The sequence below is a fragment of the Culex pipiens genome, chromosome 3 (assembly GCF_016801865.2).
Source record: "Culex pipiens pallens isolate TS chromosome 3, TS_CPP_V2, whole genome shotgun sequence".
Lineage (NCBI taxonomy): Eukaryota > Metazoa > Arthropoda > Insecta > Diptera > Culicidae > Culex > Culex pipiens.
This window is the reverse complement of record NC_068939.1, coordinates 8,474,178-8,495,316: the sequence shown is the minus strand read 5'-3', so window position 1 is coordinate 8,495,316 and position 21,139 is coordinate 8,474,178. Positions and strand designations below refer to the sequence as shown.

Below are 21,139 nucleotides of genomic sequence, written 5' to 3'. Positions count from 1 at the left end.
CTTGGACCACTTTTTGATACGACGCAATGGCTTCGAGACACAGTAATTTTTAAATTGCAAAATACAAAAATATTTAAATACCTTACGCCCTTCTCAAATGTTATTTTGGAGTACTATTGGCTCCATATACACAAAAATGGCTTATATAGGCCTAGGATAACATGTCTAAAAACTTTCATTGAAATCGGAGAGGGTCGGGTACAAAAGTACCAGAAAAATTCCTGATTTGAGCTGGAATTGCTCTAAAACATTATAACGGTAATTTTGATTGCAAATTTATTTTTGCATCTGGAAATATTTTTTAGAATTTTGTTAAACAATATTTCAGATTATTTTTTTCCAAAATCCACTTTTATTTTTTTCTCCGGTACCAGATTTTGCGCCATCCTAAACTATAGCGCAAAAGATTTTAGTCCCCTTAAACAAAAACAAAAACGGAAATTAAAATTGCATAATATACGTCGAATCAAAAATCGGGAAAAGTGCACATCAACCAAAACTTTTTGCACCGAGATTTTTGTTACAAATTGTAAAGTACTGTCTTCAAAATTATTTATAAAAAAAATTTACGATTTGCAATGGGAGAATTATTTTAAAATATTTTCATGAAAATTAAAGTTTTTGAATCTGGAAATTGTATTTTTTTTTTATTTAAAAAGATGACTTTAAAAAAAATAAAGACCCCAGAAGGTTGTGAACTTGTACTTTTTGATTGTAAATTTAATTTTAAATCTAAAAATGGTTTTTGAAAACAATCACGAGAACAGTCTAGACTCGATTATCCGAAGGCCTTGGCACATTTTTACTTCGGATAATCGAATCACAAAAAACGTTTTGTTCGTTGGCCTATTTTTGTTTTTTAGCTAAGTTAAAGAAATTTAGAATCTTATATCGGCGATGAAAAGTTGTGAAAATGCATTTTGTAATTTTGACGTTCAAAATTTTAAAAAATCGTAACCTTTTTTTACTTGAAAGTTCAATAAGGCCGCTGCAGATATTTTTTGAAGTTTATGTCCCTGATATTATAAAATGCATTTTAAAATTTAAACAAGTTCAGTTGTTTTGCCATCTTTTTCCAAAAAAAAAATAATTGAGGAAACTTTTTTTCAGCGATTTTTTTTGTTTTGTACATCGAAATTTCATAAAATTTCAAAATATTTTTAATCCGGTTCAAACGTGCTCAATTTGATGAATTATGCAGAAAAATGCATTTTATAATATTTTTTAAAAAATTGTTTTTGCCCTTTGATTTTTCGGATCAACTTTGAAGGATGTGGAAGGGAGGAAAACATAATCCTTGAAAATATTTGCAACGGCCTAAATCACCTTTCGTTTTCAAACCGGATAGTTGAAATCTAGTGATTGTATAAAACAAATCGATTTTTGCGACATTCGACAAAAAACGTTAATTTTTTTAACAACCCTAAAACGGGTCTAATTAATTCCTCCTTATCCCCCCTTATACCAGATTTCATAGCACACTTGAAATTGAATCTACATCATAAAACATTGTAGTTTGACCAAGGCTTTACAGTTTTCACCCATATTTGTTAACACTCAAACAGCCACTTTCCCTTATTTTTATTCAAATTACCAAACAAAGCACTAACTAATTCCTTTTTTACCCTTTTCATCTCATTTTCTTTTCATCGAATCCCACTATCAAGCGATTTATAATCCTCTTCAAATCTCCCATAAATCATGTTCCCACCCAAATTTGCACCATCAATCACCACCTCTCCCCGCTTCGACTCACCTGCTCCAGCGACATCGTGTGGCCCTCCTTCGAATTGACCTGCGCCGAGATGAGCGCCGCCAGCGTCGCCTTCTGGGCCCGGGACATCACCTTCAGCAGGGGCAACACCTCGCCGAACTTTCTCTGCATGTCCCGGTTGGCGAACGCTCGCAGCATAATCCGGCGCATCGCCGCCTGCTTCCGCTCAAAGTTGCTGGCCGCTTCGGCGTCCTCCACAAAGTCCACCTCGTCCATCATGTCGAAGCTGGTGTCGTCGTCCTCCATCAGGAAGGACGAACCGCCCGGTCCCTTGGAGGCGCTGTTGGTGTCCTCCAAGCTGCTGGACCGGTTGTAGTTTGGGATCTTGTGCGACGGTTGCATCTGCTGATCGTCGACGTCATCGCTCACATAATAGTAGTCATCCGCGTCTCCGTCACCGGTTCCTCCGGTGGCCTCTTCCTTCTGGTCAAAGTCGAAATCGGGCAGGTCCGACTCGGTGGCACCCGTCACCACGATGGCCAGGGCGAAAACGCCCCAAACCACCCAAAGCCGCATTTTAAACTGTTTCTTCCTTAAACTCGCTTTACCGTGTAATCTGTCAAAAAATGTCCTACACTCTCAACTGGAACTACCACAAATTGGTTTCTTCTTTCAACACGCTGATCAGGAACTCACTGCTAGTTTACAAAACAAAGGAAGCAAAAAAAAACGTCGTCTCGTCACTTTCTTCCGGCCACTTTGAATTCAATCTTCTCCATTCACGTGAAATTAACCTTTCGACGCGCGCGAGAGAGAGAGATCACGTTTTCGGTTAAGCCAAAGCACCAAAACGACAACCGTAAAATCTTCATATTTTATGGTGAGTGTGTGTGTCGCGAGCGCGTCGCGTTGATTACGATCACTTTCGCTCTCGGTTGCGGCGGCGCGTGAAGCGTCGCGTCGTCGTCAAGTTGTTTTGAGTTGAGTGTCTTGTTTTGGGGCGCTTGAGTGGGAAAATGTGTCACTTTTGAGGCAGCGGGAGGGCATGTGTCACTTCCTTTGTTTATAATTGGGTGGAATTGGCTGGGGGTCTTTTTCTGGGATGATTGCTCACTTTTTTATGGGAGAAATTTGTTTTAGATATTTAACGAAGTCGGTCAACATCTAATCAGCGTGTAGTGAAATGTGACATTTCGCAGTTGTACACGCTTAGCTAAAATTACTCTAAAAATCGCAGGCAATTATTAAGTTTCAACCATTCCCGCCAATTTGGGTAGTTTATTCAAAACGTTTGATGTTTACCAGCTTGCATTCAGGGGGCAGCAGCAAACCGCCATATTTGGCATGCATTTGAGGAAAGAGAAACTTTGCCCAAGTCAATTTTCGGTAATTGCATCAGTTGGCACTTCGGTAGTGTCGGGTTTGGAATGTGCTACAGCGGCTACAGCACGGTATTCGCGATGACCTAAGACCTTTTTCGACGAGTTGGTGGCAAAGCCGCGGTGGCGCCGCCGGCGAGCAGCAAAGGAACTTATTTGGGTGAAAGGAAATTACCGAAGGTTTCCTGCGTTTGCGTGAATGGTCCGAAGATGATGTGTGTCAGGAAGTGGAGCACGATTTGAGCGTTGCGTAATTTAATGGAGCAAATCAAGCGGAATCGGTGCACCGAAATTGGGTTGAAAAAATCATTTTCTGTTACTAATAATATAGTTTTTAGTTAAAACTTTTATTTAAATAAATGCAAATTGTTGCTTGACTTTACTGGAACTTGCCATCTAGAACAAGCTTAGTGCCGTTGAAAAGAGCTATTAGAGCAGATGCACGTCTGGTTTAAGGTACGTACTTCATTTCAAATAGATGGCCCTACTTCAATATTTAAACAAAAATCCCCTGTGATAGCGACGAAAATTTTCAACCAAAGTATGAGGCCATTATATCAAAAGTGAAAAACTATAATGATAACATTTTTTGTTTAGTACGTAGAACCACATAAAATGTTTAAAATTTTAAAATGTACTTTTTATGAAAGTTTCTGAAACATTTTTTGTAATAAATTAGTTGAAATGAATATTGAAACTTGCCCATGCTTTTTTTATTATTTTTTTTTAGCAGGTAACAAAATTCCATAATCGAACTTAAAACTGTTTAAGATTTTTCCACCATTGAGTTTGTGCAAGTTTTCTGAATGATAACTAACAAATCAATTTTCTCATATCATTTTATTACATAAATGTTGCTGTTCAAAATTGTGAACATTTTTTATATTAGAATTAATCTCTGTTTATTGTAAAAGTCAGTTTTGTTTCATTCCAGAAAAAATAATATTTCATTTCTATCGCACAATTATGATCTGGCGTTTTTTTTTAATAATATGATATTTAACCAAATTTACTTTAAGTAGAAATTTCAGGCCTTTAAATTTAAGAAACCATCCAACAAAAGAATTGATACTAATCAATTCAATAATTGTTTACAGATACTTTTCCAATGTTTGGTGCAAAAATGTGAAATCTTTTTCTAAATCTTCAGAAATTCTCGATAAATTTGTAAAATCTCGGTATTCAAAACTATTCCGTTGCGAGATAAATCAGAAGCCATACTTTGCATGCAATACTTTTACATGTTTTTTTTTAAATCGACCTTATTATTGTTGTCAAAAGAAACAAATAGTTTCAAGTTTGAAAAATCAAGTAAAAAATTTAAAGAGGTTGTTTTAATTTGAAAATGATATTGTTCCTCAAAAATCTAACTACCTAGCGTTCATTTCAGTCCAAAAAAGCTGAAATCGGTTAAAATGGCATGGAATATGATTTTTGAAAAATGTTGTTTTTGTGAAAATCGATGAAAATTGCAATTTTTGATCCACCCAAACACAGTATGAATTGTTTGGCTGAGAAGTTTTCAGATTAATTTTGGGCCGGTTCTGAGAACTTTTTGTTCGAATCATTGTTCGAATGTTTTCGTGACGACTGAGGAGTTGTTATTGAAAGTGTCAAGCTATTTAATTAATTAAAATTTTCTAAACTGATTTATACTTCTTTCAAGATTTTAAGATCATTTAAAAAATATAATGGCTGTCAAAAAAATATTTTTGAGCTTGTTTCGTCCATAAACCACGTGGACACTTTTTTTGGAATCGCGGTTCTTTTTTAACTTCGGTCTTTTGAATGAACCGGTTCAAGATGGTATGAAAAAAATAGTATTTAATTTGTTTTTGCGAATTGAAAATGCAATTTCAAATATTTCAATGCTTATAAAAATAATCCCAAAAGTAAATGATTTTTTAAACTACATAAAAAAACGTTTTACTTTACAACTGATTGTACATTAAAGTATTACCGGAATACAAATTTGAGCGTTTCAGATTGCATAATTTGTTATTTAAAACCAAAAATTTACTGAATAATTTAAAGATTTAAAAAAAAATCATTTTGTCGGATTAAACTTTAGCGCTTATGGACTTTATCAATTAAATAAGAATGTAAAATAGAGTTCACAGAATGTTATCTCCAAATCAAATATCAGCATTAGTTCAATCCTTGCAGAAAAAACGCAATTTTAAAATTAAAAGAAATTTTTCCAAAATCTAAGATTTAAGTTTGGATGCCATTCAATTACTCGAATGTTTAGGTTCGAGTAGAAATCTTAAAATAGAGACCACCAAGATTTATGGTTTTCAATGTCATCTTCTCGTTTTCAGTTTTAATTTTTGTTATCACATAATATGTTAAATTCCAATGTGAAATAACTTATAAAATCACACGATTCTTAAAAAAAAACCTTTCTATCAAAATTTTTAAAAAGAGCGTAAGAGCGTTCAAAAGAGCAGCTCTTTTTAATGAGCGAAATAAAATGAGCGGTTTTGCCCACCCACGGCTTGTCTAAAGGTTATTTTTATAAAACTTGAATGAACCTCGGTAATTCTTTCTGGAGCTTGTTGGGGGGACTGTCCCGAGTCAGGGAAACTGTTTATCGAAAAATTCTATCGGTGAAAATTGATTTTATCTCATTTTGAAGTTTTTATACAATATATTTAAGAAAAAATCATGAAAAAGTATTAAAAAATGGCTGAAATTTTGATGTTTTTTTGTTGTCATTTCATCAAAACATCAGTTTTGAGTTCCCTAAACATGTCTTCAATATCCTACATCATGGAAAAATGTTTATCTTGGTCGTCAGTTTCGATAACAGCTGTAAAATAATTTTTTTCCTAGTTTTTTTCTCAGATTCATCTGGAAACATCAACTTTATTCGTGTTTGTCAAAACTGTTTACGAAGATTTGTAGCAAATAACATCCAAAATAAATTTGCAGAATAAACATGCTACTACATCAAATCTCTGAAAAGTTATAACAATTTTAGTGTAGAGAAAATGTTGCAAATTTTAAAATTCTGTGATATTTATTCCCTTTTTGTCCTACTACTATTTAAATTTTTTTATTTGTAAAAAAACATGTTGAAATTTTTTTGAACATCTTCCAAAATTTTGCTAAGCGACTCAAGTGTATTGTTGAATAAAAATGTTGTATTTACGGTGTTCTAATACAACAATTTCCTACGCAAACGGCATGGCCAAACTCTAAAGTATTCGGATCGGCTTAAAATTTTCAGGATTCTCTGCCCAAAATAGTTTATAACATTATTTTGTTAGGTCATTAGGGTGGTTCCGACCGCGTCAGGGTGGGCCAATTTTTTAGATTCTGAAAAAATAAATTTCTAAACCATTACTTGACACTGTTTCATCAAATTATTGTTATCCGGTTTGTGAAAGAAAAGTGACTAATTAGGCTTTAAAAGAAAAATACGCATGAGTTCAGTTAAATCGGCGTTTGATAATGATTAAAAAACAATCTCAAAATTGACATCTTTGAACCACCCTGACGCGACCGGAACCACCCTAATGACATAACAAAAATTATGTATAAACTATTTTGGGTAAAGAATACTGAAAATTTGCTACAAAACGACGTAAACAGTTTTAATAAATACGAATAAAGTTGATGTTTCCAGATGAATCTGAGAAAAAAACTAGGAAAACCCTTTTTTGCAGCTATTATCGAAACTGACGACCAAGATATACATTTTTCCATGATGTAGGATATTGAAGACATGTTTAGGGAACTCGAAACTGATGTTTTGATGAAATGACAACAAAAAACATCACAATTTCAGTTATTTTTTTAATACTTTTTCATGATTTTTGCCTAAATATATTGTATAAAAATTTCAAAATGAGATAAAATCAATTTTTACCGATAGAATTTTTCGATAAACAGTTTCCCTGACTCGGGACAGTCCCCACAACAAGCTCCAGAAAGAATTACCGAGGTTCATTCAAGTTTTATAAAAATAACCTTTAGACAAGCCGTGCACCTCTAATCTTTTGCAAGATTTCAAACAACTATTTGAGCGATGTTTTAGGGGATCATTTAAAAGTTCAAAATATCTTAACATCTTATAATTTCAATAAAATGAGAGGTCTGTGCAATACCTATCATGCTTATTTTTATATTCAACCAAATAAATTTTAACCCACTAAGCCCAACCCTGCTTCTAGACGGGTTACGATCTCAACATTTCTCTTAAAATAATTTTATTAGAAAAAAAGTGGCCTTGGAAAAAAGTTACGTTTTATGGTTTAACAAATCGTGATCCTTTTTTCTGCTTCTATTTATCTAGTTATTTGATTGTTTCAGTAAAATCTGCTAGTTTGTTGAGTTTCTAATGATAGGAAGACAGGAAAGTGAGAATTAAATTTGAATTTTCCACCTTTCTATCAAACTGTTTCACACATGGAATAATCGTTTACAGACTATCCACCAGAAACCTATTCGATCATTAATAGTCGATTTTCCCCAATCACGATCATTATCAAAACGGAGTTGCTACTGCTGCTGCTACCACTGCTGTTCATTCATGCACAAATCGATTACCGTACAATGTTTAACATAAGCCTCTTCTTCCCCCATCACCCAATCATAATCGTCGGCTAATGTGCGATTTAGCGTCGGGATTGGCTTCGCACTCTGGAATTTCCCCCTTTACTGCCTTTTGCCGAGAATTTCACTGTTTTTCTCCATCTGTACTGCACACGCTGATCAATTTCGAACACATGTTCTCTTCGCGGTTTTGCGCGCCCGATTAAAGCGTAAACAAAACACAAGTTTGAGGCTGGCCTCTCGCTGTGGGCACAACCAAAAATGTAAAAAAAAACTATTTAGCTAAATTTAGTAATCTTGTGAATTGGTATTTGATTTCAATTCGATCGAACTGATTTTTCGATTTTGAAATAAATTTCCAAATTTGGTAGTTTTTTTTACAGTGCCACCTCAAGTTTTGCATGCCCGTGCGCAACTCGTATCGATTTGGAGAACTTTCTACTGATGTCTGTCGACGACCGGTTGGGAGTTTTAATCTCCCCAAGCAGCATTTATTGTTGCCAAGCCTTATTTGCAACAAATTCAAAACAATCCAAAATCGCTGTGATAACATATTCGCAACACTTCTGGCGACAAAAAAAGCGCACGACAATAACGCGATTGGCAACAATAGCCGGATAGTTGTGAACGTGTTGCAGCAACGTTTCCTATGCGATGCTAATTTTTCTTAGGAGAAATTGATGGTGTTGCAACAATGTAACAAATTTGTTGCAATATGGTGAAATTTTGGGTTACTTGAAATCAAACGAGCTCCTGAAATTATTTCAAGCGCAACAAAGTTCTAATTAATTTCTAAATAAATATGTTTCGGCTTTGGTTTCGCAACAAAATAAAAATGGATAAGTCAGGAAAAATAAACCTGTCACATTTTCCGTTGACAACAAACAAAATTGGTTTTCTTAAATCTATAGAAGGTCTATGTCTGAGGCCATTTCAAATTTACCGAGTAAAATTGCATTCTACTTTTGATTTTTTCATGCGCCCTCAATCTTCTTAAAATTTGCTATCTTTTCTGGAGACGTTTTAGTATCAAAATTAATAAAGTTGGCTAATATGTTTGAAAATTCTGTCAGCTTTAAAACCAGCTACGAAGAATGTATTGTTTTGGCCAAAAAAATATACAATATGGGTTAAAATAGCTGAAAATTAATTGTTAAAGTATTTCTTTCCAATCTACCATCATGGCGCTTTGTATGCACAGGGGTGTATTCAGGAATCTTTAATAAAATAAGCTATATGGAAATTGTTTTTTATGCAAAATCAAGTCTGTCATGCTCACGTCAGTTGATGTTTACATAAGACATGAGCAGGATAGGCCTTATTAGATTGTTTTACTTTAATTAGTTTTTATTGGAAATCTAGAGATAAAAAAAGCCTTAAATTTGCATCACAAATCACAATTAATTTTGTTCTTATCAGGAGTCGGAAATTTCAAGTATACCATACATTTTCATGTGTGCACCATTCAAATATCCAAACAAATAATTATAATAGATTGTTGTGAACTAGAGTAAAGACAAGTTTAGTTAAAAAAAGCTACTGTGATTATTGATTAAATCTTCTTGACATAGCAGCATAAACGAGGTTTAAACACCAAAACCATTTGAACCCAAGTGTCTCTAAGGCATGATTTCTACTCGAAAATTAACTGTATGGGGAAAAGTTTACTGAGAGCCATCAACATAGTGTCCAATATTATCAATTTCTCTATAATAAATTTGCCGTAGATGACGCCAGGCATTTTTATATAATAAGGCTGGTCCGAAAAATCAGGGGGCAAATAAAATGGAAATTTAAGTGCAAATAGCTGAAATTTATTTTAAATGCTTTCTTCTGCATTTAGAATCATTTTCAGAATGTTTGGGTTTATTCAAAAATCATCTGAGTTTTTGTATTTTTTTGAATGTACAGCAAAAAGTTTTTTCTTACACAAAAGTAAAAACAATGTTTAGCTTGTAGAGAATAGAACCATAGAACATTTACTTCCAAGCCTTCAACACAAGTACTACACTAAACTTCCAGATGAAAATTGATGAAATTGTTTGTATGACATGAGTCAGGAAATATTCTAGCAGAGCTGGTTCTGCCAGCATCCTGCTAAAACAGTGCAACATTTCTGCTAGAATGCAGAAATGAGCTCTGTGAGAATTCTGCTTGCATTTTCGTTTGAGTTCAACGGCGAAGGCTATGATTGAAAGCGCAGTGTCATTCGCTAAAATAGCATGCGTGTTACCGCTGAGCTCACCTCCCATTTCTTCTACTAGATCTGACGGTCAAAAACTTTCAATAAAACAGAACAGAATTATGCCAATCTGCACAGTTTTTTTATTTTTATTGTCTTATTTTCATGTTCGACAAAATATAGCTTCATTTTAGGCTATACCTCTCGTTAATCATTATTAAGAATGAGTGACAAAACTTTTTTTCAAAAATAATAAAATGAATAAATGTGATAAGACTTCTAAATCATTCACCCTTAGTACGTCCCTGCTTATTACTCTTTGAGAAAATTGCCGCACATCACTTCTATTGCAGCAGCGTTTCAGATATGTTGCAACAAAGTTGAACATACATATCGAATACCCCAATTTGTGTAACGTCGTGGTAACATAATGGAAACATAACATTTTATTTGTATAGAGAACTGTCAAACAAAAAAAGTTCTCATAATTGATGACTATTTTGGCGAGTGTTGATAATATTGAACGAGTTCTTGAAAAGAACTGTTTGTTAGGTGTGTTTCAAGCATCGCAGAATAAAACTTCTGGAGAGCGGATGGTTCTTGGTGAGTGGTTCCTCTCCTCCTTGTAAAAAAGCAAGTGGAGCGAGAAATCGGGTCGCGGGCACCATTACTCCAGCACCCCACAGAGGATGTTGTGTTGGGTGGTGGATCACCTACAGCCGGTCGGAACCGGGAAAAAGTCTCGCCAGGAAAACTGATGGGCTGCCCACAGGCGGGAAGCTCAGTGGCAGTGGCTCGGGACACCCAAGTACGCTTGTCCCGTGTGTGTGCAGAGTGCCGACTTTGTATCCAACTTGGAGGTCATCCTGAAAATCACACGGTTTTTGGTTCACGGCAGTTTTTGACTGGTCCGGGAAATCCTCCTCATCATAATTATCAGAACCATTTTATGAATAGTGAAAATGTTATTTGCCAATTCAGCTTATTCTCGTTTTAGTCGATAACAGTGTGGGAAAATTTAGGTGGATCCAAAACTTCTAACTGTAAGTCCGTCTGGACGGATTTTTTTGGAAGCTGTGCAATTTGTTTAAGCGCAAGCCCCATTCCATTCAGCATTGATTTCCATTGGGATTTTTCAGGACGAACTGCATAGAATTGCTTTTTTTCGCTGAAGTTGAGTTTGTGTTATGGCAAACGATATTTACAATTAGCTCTTTCAATGAAACATTGCTGCAACATGTTCGCAACATTCAGTGCTCAACATGAAGAAAGTTTTTGTTTGTTTCAATAAGGGAACAATAATGTCACCGAAACGTTGCATAAATAAACAAAATCAAATTGTTGCCCCAGCAAATAATGGTAACTATTTCATGAAGAACTATGTTTCGATGTTACATTTTTGGGAATTGCAACATTGTTGCTCCTTTGTTGTAACTTAATTGGACTTAGACGTTTTTAGCATGTTGCGCGATGCTGCTTGGGTCCCTCCCCGTGTTTACAGATTGTACCTTGGCCTGTATGATATTCCTTGGCCAGCAGGCTCGTGCCATCACGTGGCCAGTTTCTCTCCCCCGGAGCGTGTTCTACTAGCCCAGAGCATCTCCCGGGTCTTTGGGTGAATGAACGCAACCGCAGATCTGTGCGTGGATGCTGGCGCATAGAAATGCAAATGACCACCATTAACTCTGTGAAGATCTGCCACTTTCTAAAGCGACTATCTGCAGTTGTCAGCGCAGGTCTCGAGAGTGGCAGAGTGGCAGCGCGGACTTGTTTTTCTTCGAATCTTTCATAATTTGGCATTGGACTTTTTTTTTTCTCAGTCGACAGGTTGGCGGCACCTCTTGGCGTTGGATTGTCGAGAGGTGATACTGAGCATACCTTTTAGTCTATTACCGGCTCTTTAGGTGCCTCTTGGACTGGACGATTGAATGGTATGTCCGAATGGTCTCTGCACCCTTGAAAAAAGCATTGAATGGTACAGTCGGATCGGTTCTTCTCGAAGAAGTGGCGAGATTGTCAATCCCTGTTGTAGTGCTCTGCACGGCGGCGGCTTGGTTAATTCAATGCTACCGACTATTGTTGTGCAAAAGGTGTTGACAAATTGCTCAACAGTTTTTACAGCTGTTTTGTGCAGTGTATTCTAAGCTCTTTTATTTGTCTAGCATTTAAGAGAAGTTGTACCGATTTAAAATCTACAAAATGTGGTAAATGATCAGTTTCGATACCAGTTCGAAGTGCTACATATTTCAAACAGTCATTTAGGAATTTCAAATTGCTTAAACAAAGTTTCCTAAAGTTTATTTTCATTCCGATCTGCAATCAAAGTTTGTTAAAAAGGTATAAAAATCGGTAAACATTGTTTTCGAATAGTTAAAACTCGATTTTTTTTTTCTTGCATGCTTATTTTTTTAGAACATTAAATAGAATTGTATTGGCATTATTACTGATTTACAAAATTCATCAATGTTTGTGTGATTCAAGAACACAGCAAATTTGCGTTTTATTGAAAATCTTTTTAATATGAAGCAATATCTGAATCTTATTTTGAGGACTGGGTTTATGGCCGTTTTTTGTCTTTATTATAGTTAGCATTTGAGATGTTTTAATGTTTTATTTGTTGATACATTATTTAATTTCTTTCCAAATTTGCTAATAATTCTATGTGTAACAAAGCCACAACAACCCGCAGGTCATGTCAACGAACTACCATTGGTGGTCACTCAATAGTGTTGATTATTATATCTTTAATATAAACATAAAATTAAAAATCTTTACTTCACGCAACACAATTTTTAAAAAGGTTAAAAATTCTGGAAAATAAATTAAAATAAATATTACATGAAATATCCAAAAATATTTAATAACTCACAAATATTTATGGTAACTAAAGCAAGCAAAAGTTATATTATATTAATATATTGAGAAAAAATGCGACTTTTTCATCATTAGTTGAAAACAAGCCATTTATTATATTTTACTTTTGTATTGAAAATTCTTATGTTTTCCCCTGAAATAACAATTTTTAACTTACCTCAAAAGTCAGAGGATGTAAATTAATTTTTAGTGAAAAATGTACATAATTTTAAACATTTTACTACAATAAGTCATTCAGTTTTTATCAATTAGAGGCTTTTTTAAATAAAAAATAATAATTTTGGAATCACAGATCGAAAAAAGACGTGAAACTTTAGGACCATAAATATACAGCATTTCCTCACGAATACAGCACGATTCGAAAAAAAGGTTCTCCAATCGGGCTCAATTTTTTTTTTTTTGGCCGAAATAATTAGACCCGTATTTTTTTGTTTGGCCATTAGGGTGACCTACGCCGTTCAAGGGTAGTCCAAAAAATTGCAATTTTCGTCGATTTTTGCAAAAACCACTTTTAAAAAGTCATATCTCCGCGCCATTTCCTCCGATTTTAGCTGTGTTAGACGCAAAAGAAAGATGATTAGTTTGGCTATTTGGGAAAAATAGTAAGAAGTTTCAAAAATCTAGCTTAACATTTGAATAGGTCGCATGAAAACTTTAAATGCTGTGTCTATGTCTGAAAATATTTTTACCTGATTCCTCGGAAACTTTTACATAATATATCAAAAAATTGTGAAGTTATGTTTTCAATACTTTGAGATACGATATTTTGAAAATAAAAACAGGGTTTTTCGACGCGCCACGCGCAAAAATGGGAAAATGACGAAAACGGGAAAAAATCGACTTTTTCACTAAAACTAAGATAATTTGATAATTTCAGCAATGACCTATACATGTTAGGGTTTTTTTTCAAATTTTCGTAATTTAAATACCCAACTTTTTAAAAGTGGGTTTTTGCGAAAATCGACGAAAATTGCCATTTTTCGGACCACCCTAACACGGCGTAGGTCACCTTAATGACCAAACAAAAAAAATACGGGTCTAATTATTTCGGCCAAGGAACCCCGAGACAAATTTTGAGCCCGATCGGAGAACTTTTTTTTCGAATCATGCTGTTTTCGTGGGGAATTTCTGTACACGTATTGATTAATTCATTGATATTTTGCAAATTTGTGACAGTAGCATAACCGTTATAATTGTGACACTTATTGCCAAATTTTTTGAAAATTGTGTTTGAAATTAACTTATTTTCTGTTTCGAATATTTGTATTCAGATTATTTTTAAGAGTTTTGAATCAAAATCAATATAAAAAATGAAATAACAAGCCATAGTCTCAACATTTGAATGCAAAAATTGTTTTGAAATGCATTTCCCGAGCAGACGGAAATAACTCGGGAATAACGTTTTTTGATCTTTGAAAATACTAGGCGAATAACATTTTATGTTATTAATAACAAGATTTGTTATTCTCGTTATGATTTTTTTTGTTATTGGATCATTATTGCAATATCAAACTAACATTTTTAGTTATTCTTCGAAAAAATGTATGTTATTATTTTTTGTTATTTTAACAACTAATCCATAACAAAAAAAATTATTTTAAAGTTGTTTTGGCTTTCAATCAATATCAGACCAATAACAAATTTTGTTATGATAACATAAACTGTTATTAAACTCTGAAAAACTGGATTTTGCAAGAAAATCCCATAACACTTTTTGTTATTTTAACAGTATTTGTTATGTCCGGGTTTGAACTACTTCAGTTGTTTTGCAATCATTTGATGAAAATTTGATGAAAACAAAAATAAATAGCGAACAAAAATCTTTTTACGATACTAAACATCGAAATTTTTCCAAACATGCTTAAAATGATGATAAATGCAGGGGAATGCGTTTGAAATCAATTTCAGCTGATTGCATTTAAATTTCTATTGAAATTTTAAAGTCTTTTGATTTTTTTTCTGCCCCCTGATTTTTCGGGCCAACTTTGAAGTGGGGGTGACAAAAGTTTTAAATAAAGTTTGTACCAGTCTTATTACCAAAATAATTTTAGGCTTTTTTATAAATTGGTATTAAAATCAAAAGTAGCTTAAATAATTTGGGTGGTTGACAAATAGTTGATAAATTTTGAAAAAAAAATAAGCGATGTTTTTTCAGACATGGATAACCTTAGAACTATTGAAAAAACATATTTTTTTCATCCCTGCTATTGTTAGATTTATCTCGGTGCACTGCAATAACATAACATCACTGTTGAGTACTTTTCAATTCTAAGGTTATTTTTGTATGATTGCTTTTTGGGTGTTTTAAAATCCGCTTTGAATCTTTGAGTACTTTTGACCCAAAAAGCAACAAAAAATATAAAATTTGTTTAAAAAAAACTCAAGCAAGAAGTTTTTAAATTTGTTTGAAAACGTATAAAACAACGTTACCTTATTTTTGATAACAGGCCGATTTCGGGGAAAATTGCTCAATACATCATATACTTTTGATATGTCACTCCATTGCCCGAGTTGATATTTTGTTGAGAAATCACAGCTCATTTCCTTCTCGAACATGCTCATCTCAGTTCATCGTCCCCTGAACAAGATGAAACAATAAAAAATCTCCCATAAAACGGACGTCCTCGTTATCGTCCTGCACTTTATCATCATATCGTCTTCATCATCATCATCATCATTATGATCAACCTCAACACCCCCACACACCCCCTGTCGTCCCATCCATGCCGGTTTGGGGCCATCACCTCCGCCTGGCCATTTTCCCGCCACCCCAAAATGCCATTACTATTGAAATCATAAAAAGAGAGGCCCGCGCACATTCACACATACTCCATTTTGGCGCGGTGAATTATTGAGCTTTTTTCTCTCATTTCTTCACCTGTGTTCGCGCAAAAAAAAAATCCCGCTTTTCACCTTATTTTGCTCGGTTCATTTCAACTTTTCAACTCTTTTTTCATCCTCTCACCCGATTGGTGGTTGTTATCTGCGCGCTAAACTACTGTTGTTTCATTTTGGTCCGATTTTTTGGTTCACGGTTGAAAATGGGGAAACAAATTTAACCCATGTTTTGGCTGGTTCTGTTCACCTATTTATTCCACTTTACTCACTAGGTTAGGGTTTCAACGTAAATTTGGTTGTTTCAAATATCTCAGGTGTGTGTTTGGTCTGCACAAATTCAAATCAACAATTTTCGAACATATTTGTAAAAGTCATGGGCGAATCATCTATTTAGTCTTCGTCCCGTTAGGGTCAAACAAACACCTGTTGCTCACATAATACTTTGAGCTTTGAGTACCTTTGGTTGAGTATCATCAGCTGGAAGGACATAAAAACCTGCAGTTATTCTCGGATTGACGTACTTATTTCCGTTTTAATAGTTTTTCGCCCTGCACGAGTCTTACAAGTAAGCAAGTTAAATATAGCTTCAAAGGAGTGTATGTTTGTGTTTTAATGTGCAGTTGATCACCTGCAAGAGAGTGTTGTGGCTCAAGCGATAGAGAGAGGTGAAATGGTTGCGCGTAGAAAGGCCAAGTCACATTGGATTGCACACATTTTCCGTACGACGACGACGACGACGACGACGTCGACTTGGAGCTTTGGAGCAAGTGCAATGAACTTGAAACTATGCACACAAACACACACGTAAGTGCTTGGAACCCGACACTCGACAACTGCCGCACGTACGTTTGATCAAATCTCCGTTTGATATGTGTGAGTTGATAGAGTTGCATTGCGTGGTGTTGTTTCTTGCTTAAATGTTGTAAAGGCGGAAAATAGTTTTTTTTTCCGGTACTAAACATTTTCCTGTAATCGAACTTTAATTTGCCGACCATTGGAAACACATGAAAATTTACATTTTTGTGTGAATTGTTACTAAAAGTGCATTTGGAATCCTTAGCAGATGTTATGCAACCAATTCTATTTCAACTGCAGCATTACTGTGATAATGTATAAAGTGATACTTTATGTGCAAATACTAGATTATTAAGTCAGAAATATGAAAAAATGATTTCCCTTTCCCAAAACCTCGGTTTAGACCGAGAGACAAAATTGTTTTTTTTTTTTTTTTTTAATTTTAAATATGTAGTGTAATGAAGTCTTCTTAGCATTCATATATTATCCCTCTACAACCCAACCCCGCCTCTAGACAGGCAAATAAAAAAATCAAACCATCCTCTTTAACGACCCCCAGGTCTTGGTTTGGTGTGTTGTTTGTCTTTATAGCAGGGAGAGGACTCCCATACCTGGAATGACTTAACGGCCTAACATCAATCAAGGCCGGAATCGACGTTTTACTTCCCCATCCGATGGAAGGTGCTCACAAGACAGGCTTCGATCTTAAAACTCGCCAAAAATCATTTTTTCAACCAATTTTTGACCTTCAAAAAGCATTGGAAAAAAGAACTCTTAGGGTTGGAAGTTTGACTTGTATTAGGTGACTTTGCCAATTCCAAAAAAAAAAAAATTGGCGAGCAGCTTTGGCAGGTATTTTACAAATATTTCCTATATTTTAACCCTTTCAGGTTAAATTTTCAAAAAATATTGTTTTAGTTAAAGATGGCAAAATGATCCTGAGGACCATACGAAAATTATAGGCTATTTTTGAAAATTTTGATTTTTGGGTCATATATGACCCATCAGGCTTGAATGGGTTAAACAGAAAAAAGTATGCAGTAATTTTTTTTATGTCCCAAGCTAAGCCTCTACGCATTTTTTACAATTCAAATAATAGTAGTGCCATTATATAGCAGAAAATAGGAAAAACAAGCAAAAAATGGAAAAAGTGACTGTAAAAACATAAAAAAAAATAGAAAGGCCAAATGTAATGATAGAAGGTGGTAGAATAGGCCATATACTATCAAAAATAAACATAAACCAAACATTATAAATGCAAGTTAAAATACTAAAAATAAAACAAGAGAAGTAAAGTTTTTCGTAGAAAAAAGTTACTCAAAATGGCCTCTTGAACATTAACAAAAAAAATTGGGCAGTAGAGGGCTAAAACTACTTTAAAATTTTCTTATTTTCCACACGTTTTAACTATAAAATGTATTATGAACATTTTAAGTCTCTACAAATAAATTTTAATGAAATAAATTACACCGACCAACAACATTTCTGCGCATCCTCAACTCGAGGGGAAACATGAAATTTGGGAACCTCAGAAACACGTGCATTTTGAATTTTTCAAAAATAGTTTGTTTGGACCGAATGGTTTTTCACCAAAGTTTGTATGGAGAATTAGGGCGGTTCGTCGCTCTTGCATACAACCCAAAAATTGCATGCAATATATAGGAGAACCAATTTATGTCAAAAGACATAAATTGTAATGATTTAACTCATTAAGTGAAATCGAACAAATTTTATGGTTACCAAAAGCTATCAGGAAAATATATCATACAATTTTGTAATTATTTTTGTAGTTAATACCATAAAAGATTTAAAATTAAAGTTATTGCTCACTCACCGATAATGGAGCTGAAGGATACAAGATAAAATTTCAGGGAATATATGTTGATTATTGGATTTGCTCACCAAAATGGTTGCATGCCAACGTTGGCAAAAACTGTAATTACGCTTAAAGCTACGAAAGACCCCGATCATCTTTGTTGGAATTCATGTGGGCTATATGGTAATCAGGGTTGCCAGAATACCAGATAAATCTGAGAATAACAGTTTTTAAATTGTCAGCCAGAATAAATATTTACCATTCACCAATAATTTTCTGCAAATTTTGAATAACATTTTGATAAAAATAAATAAACCTAATTCAAAATCTAAATTTTGTGTAAGAATTTGATATGATTTAAACTCAACCTTTTTGATAAACCAGAAAAAAATTGAACCATTCGAATTCAGCAATCTTTCAAATTAATTCATAACTTCCCATCCTTCGCCTATTCATATTTGTTCGATTTTTGCAAGCTAGATTTTTCCAATTTTTTATCGATACTTGGCCAGATTTTTTTTCAATTTTGACCTGGCAAAACCTTTTTAAAAAGATAACTTCATGTTTTGCCTATATCCTGCTCTAAAAATGAACTTTTAATTAAAAGCTCGAAGACATATATACATATCGACTCAGAATCGAAAACTGAACAAATGTCTGTGTGTGTGTGTGTGTGTGTGTGTGTGTGTGTGTGTGTGTGTGTGTGTGTGTGTGTGTGTGTGTGTGTGTGTGTGTGTGTGTGTGTGTGTGTGTGTGTGTGTGTGTGTGTGTGTGTGTGTGTGTGTGTGTATGTGTATGTATGTGTGTGTGTGTGTGTGTGTGTGTGTGTGTGTGTGTGTGTGTGTGTGTGTGTGTGTGTGTGTGTGTGTGTGTGTGTGTGTGTGTGTGTGTGTGTGTGTGTGTGTGTGTGTGTGTGTGTGTGTGTGTGTGTGTGTGTGTGTGTGTGTGTGTATGTGTGTGTGTGTGTGTGTGTGTGTGTGTGTGTGTGTGTGTGTGTATGTATGTGTTCAAAAATCTTGCCAAGTTTTCTCAGCACTGGCTGAACCGATTTTGATCGAACCAGTTGCATTCGACTTGGTTTAGGGTCCCATACATCGCTATTGAATTGTTTGAAGTTTCGATAAGTAGTTCAAAAGTTATGTATAAAAATGTGTTTTCACATACATGACCACTTATATGATATTTATTTACTTTTTTGAAGCCGGATCTCACTTAAATGCATGTAAACGATGTCCGGATCCATCATCCGACCCATCGTTGGTTAGGTAACCAAGAGACCTTTCCAACGAGTCCACAACATCGAAGATCTGGCAACACTGTCTCGAGTTATGACCACTTAATAAAAAAATAGCTGAAATATGTGTCCAAACCACTCATATTACCCATTGTTGGTAAAAAGTGAAGAAGGCATCAACCACATAGGTGGATTAAGTTAGTTTTTTAACAACTTCTACAAGCATGCCACATTCACCCTAGATAGGCGTAAAGTCTGAAAAATCTGATTGAAAAAAAAATCAGTGAAAATAGAAGACAAATAATTAATTTATTTTTAAAAAAATACAAATAATCTCAGGAAAAGTCTAATTGATTACCAAATAGACATTCAATGCATCTTATTCAATCAATTTAATTCGTCTCATTTAGCATCACCCATTTGTTCACAACAAGTTTCACTTCCCGGACATGATCCAGAAAGCGCCGCGCCAAAAGCTCAACGACACACAATTTGCTCCACATTTTAAAAACACCTTCGAAAATTTTGTTCCGCTTCCTGTTCCCTTCCCATCCCATCCATCACACATTTCCCACTCGAAAATAAAAAAAAAATGAAGTCTATGCCCATCAATTAATATTTCACAGCAACTTTCCTTCCCTCAACACCTTTCTATCCCGACTTTCAGCGGCGGCCAGGTTGTACGTACGCAACAAACGGTAAAATGTTGTGGGCGGTGTGCACAACATTAAATTAGAGTGCATTTAGCGTGATTGCTCGGCCGCGGACTCGTTTCCTCAAAACCTTACCCCCAAAATAGAAAAAAATCGAAAAATCGATCATATAATTATGCTTCTCCTGGCGTCTCTCCCCCTGCGTTACAGCGCGCCACCAAGTAAACAACCGAAATTTGGCTCAATTCGAAACACACTTCGAATCGCCTCACGTTCAATCAATTATGATGATGCTCTGAACAAAACTCACATCTTGATCGTTTCACCTCAAATTGACACATTTTCGCACCAACAGCCCACACATTGTTTTACAGCAGCGCTCAGTTTGGCACAGTTTGGCACAGGGTCTGCTCTTCCTTCCCAGTTCAACGCCACAGTCCCACGGTTATCAACCAGAAGCTCGGCGCTTTCTCCCCACAGTCTGGATCCACTCGTAAAGAAAACAACGGCGACGACGACACTTCACGGTCACTTGAGCGCTAAAGCTTAAAACTAAGTCAGCCCGAAATCAACGCTCGTTAGATGATCACTTGTTCCGAAAAATTAGTGGCCCCGCTTCTTCAACAGTCGATGTGTGTGTTCACCTTCTTCAAACTCAACGGATTCTTCTTTCTTCCTTCCGATTTGTTGAACACTTTCTCACCAGGCACCACGGTTTAATACACAGTTCACTCGGCGGAGAAATTCCAAAAAAGCACCTGCGACTTGGTCCGAGTCTCGTTCACGACTGATCCGCGGAAGGTCCGAGGCCAACCTCGGAAGCGCCGTAATCTCCAGCAGCACCACAAAGGGGAGACCACGTTGTGTGTTGGCCGGCGTTGCGCGGCGAACGTCGCGAGTTTAGAGAGATTGAGAGAGTGAGTGACTTCAACGGGGGATCTCTCAGCTTTGGGGAGAGACTTTTAGTTTGAGAAAGGTTGCTAAAGATAAATTTAAAACATTTTAAGTCGAACTAAATAACACAAATTTGAATATTTTTATTGAATTTAAAATTTGAATTTTAGCGTTGCTCACATTTTTTAAAATTCTAAAAA

General features: G+C 35.2%; 1 protein-coding gene across 3 annotated transcripts in view; it reads right to left on the bottom strand.

The window, feature by feature from the left end:
* Positions 1-20,879, bottom strand: part of LOC120427373 (neurotrophin 1) — a 51,986-nt gene extending 31,107 nt beyond the window's left edge. Inside the window, exons 1-2 of one of the 3 annotated variants that reach the window (XM_052710450.1) lie at positions 20,749-20,879; positions 1,757-2,412 (exon numbers count right to left, since the gene is read on the bottom strand). In XM_052710450.1, the coding sequence (XP_052566410.1) occupies positions 1,757-2,290 (534 nt within the window). In that variant the 5' untranslated portion in view covers positions 2,291-2,412; positions 20,749-20,879. Of the gene's footprint in view, positions 1-1,756; positions 2,413-20,689 lie in introns of all 3 variants that reach the window. The other 2 variants (XM_039592233.2, XM_039592234.2) reach the window with 2 other exon arrangements.
* Positions 20,880-21,139: the final 260 nt, after the last annotated feature.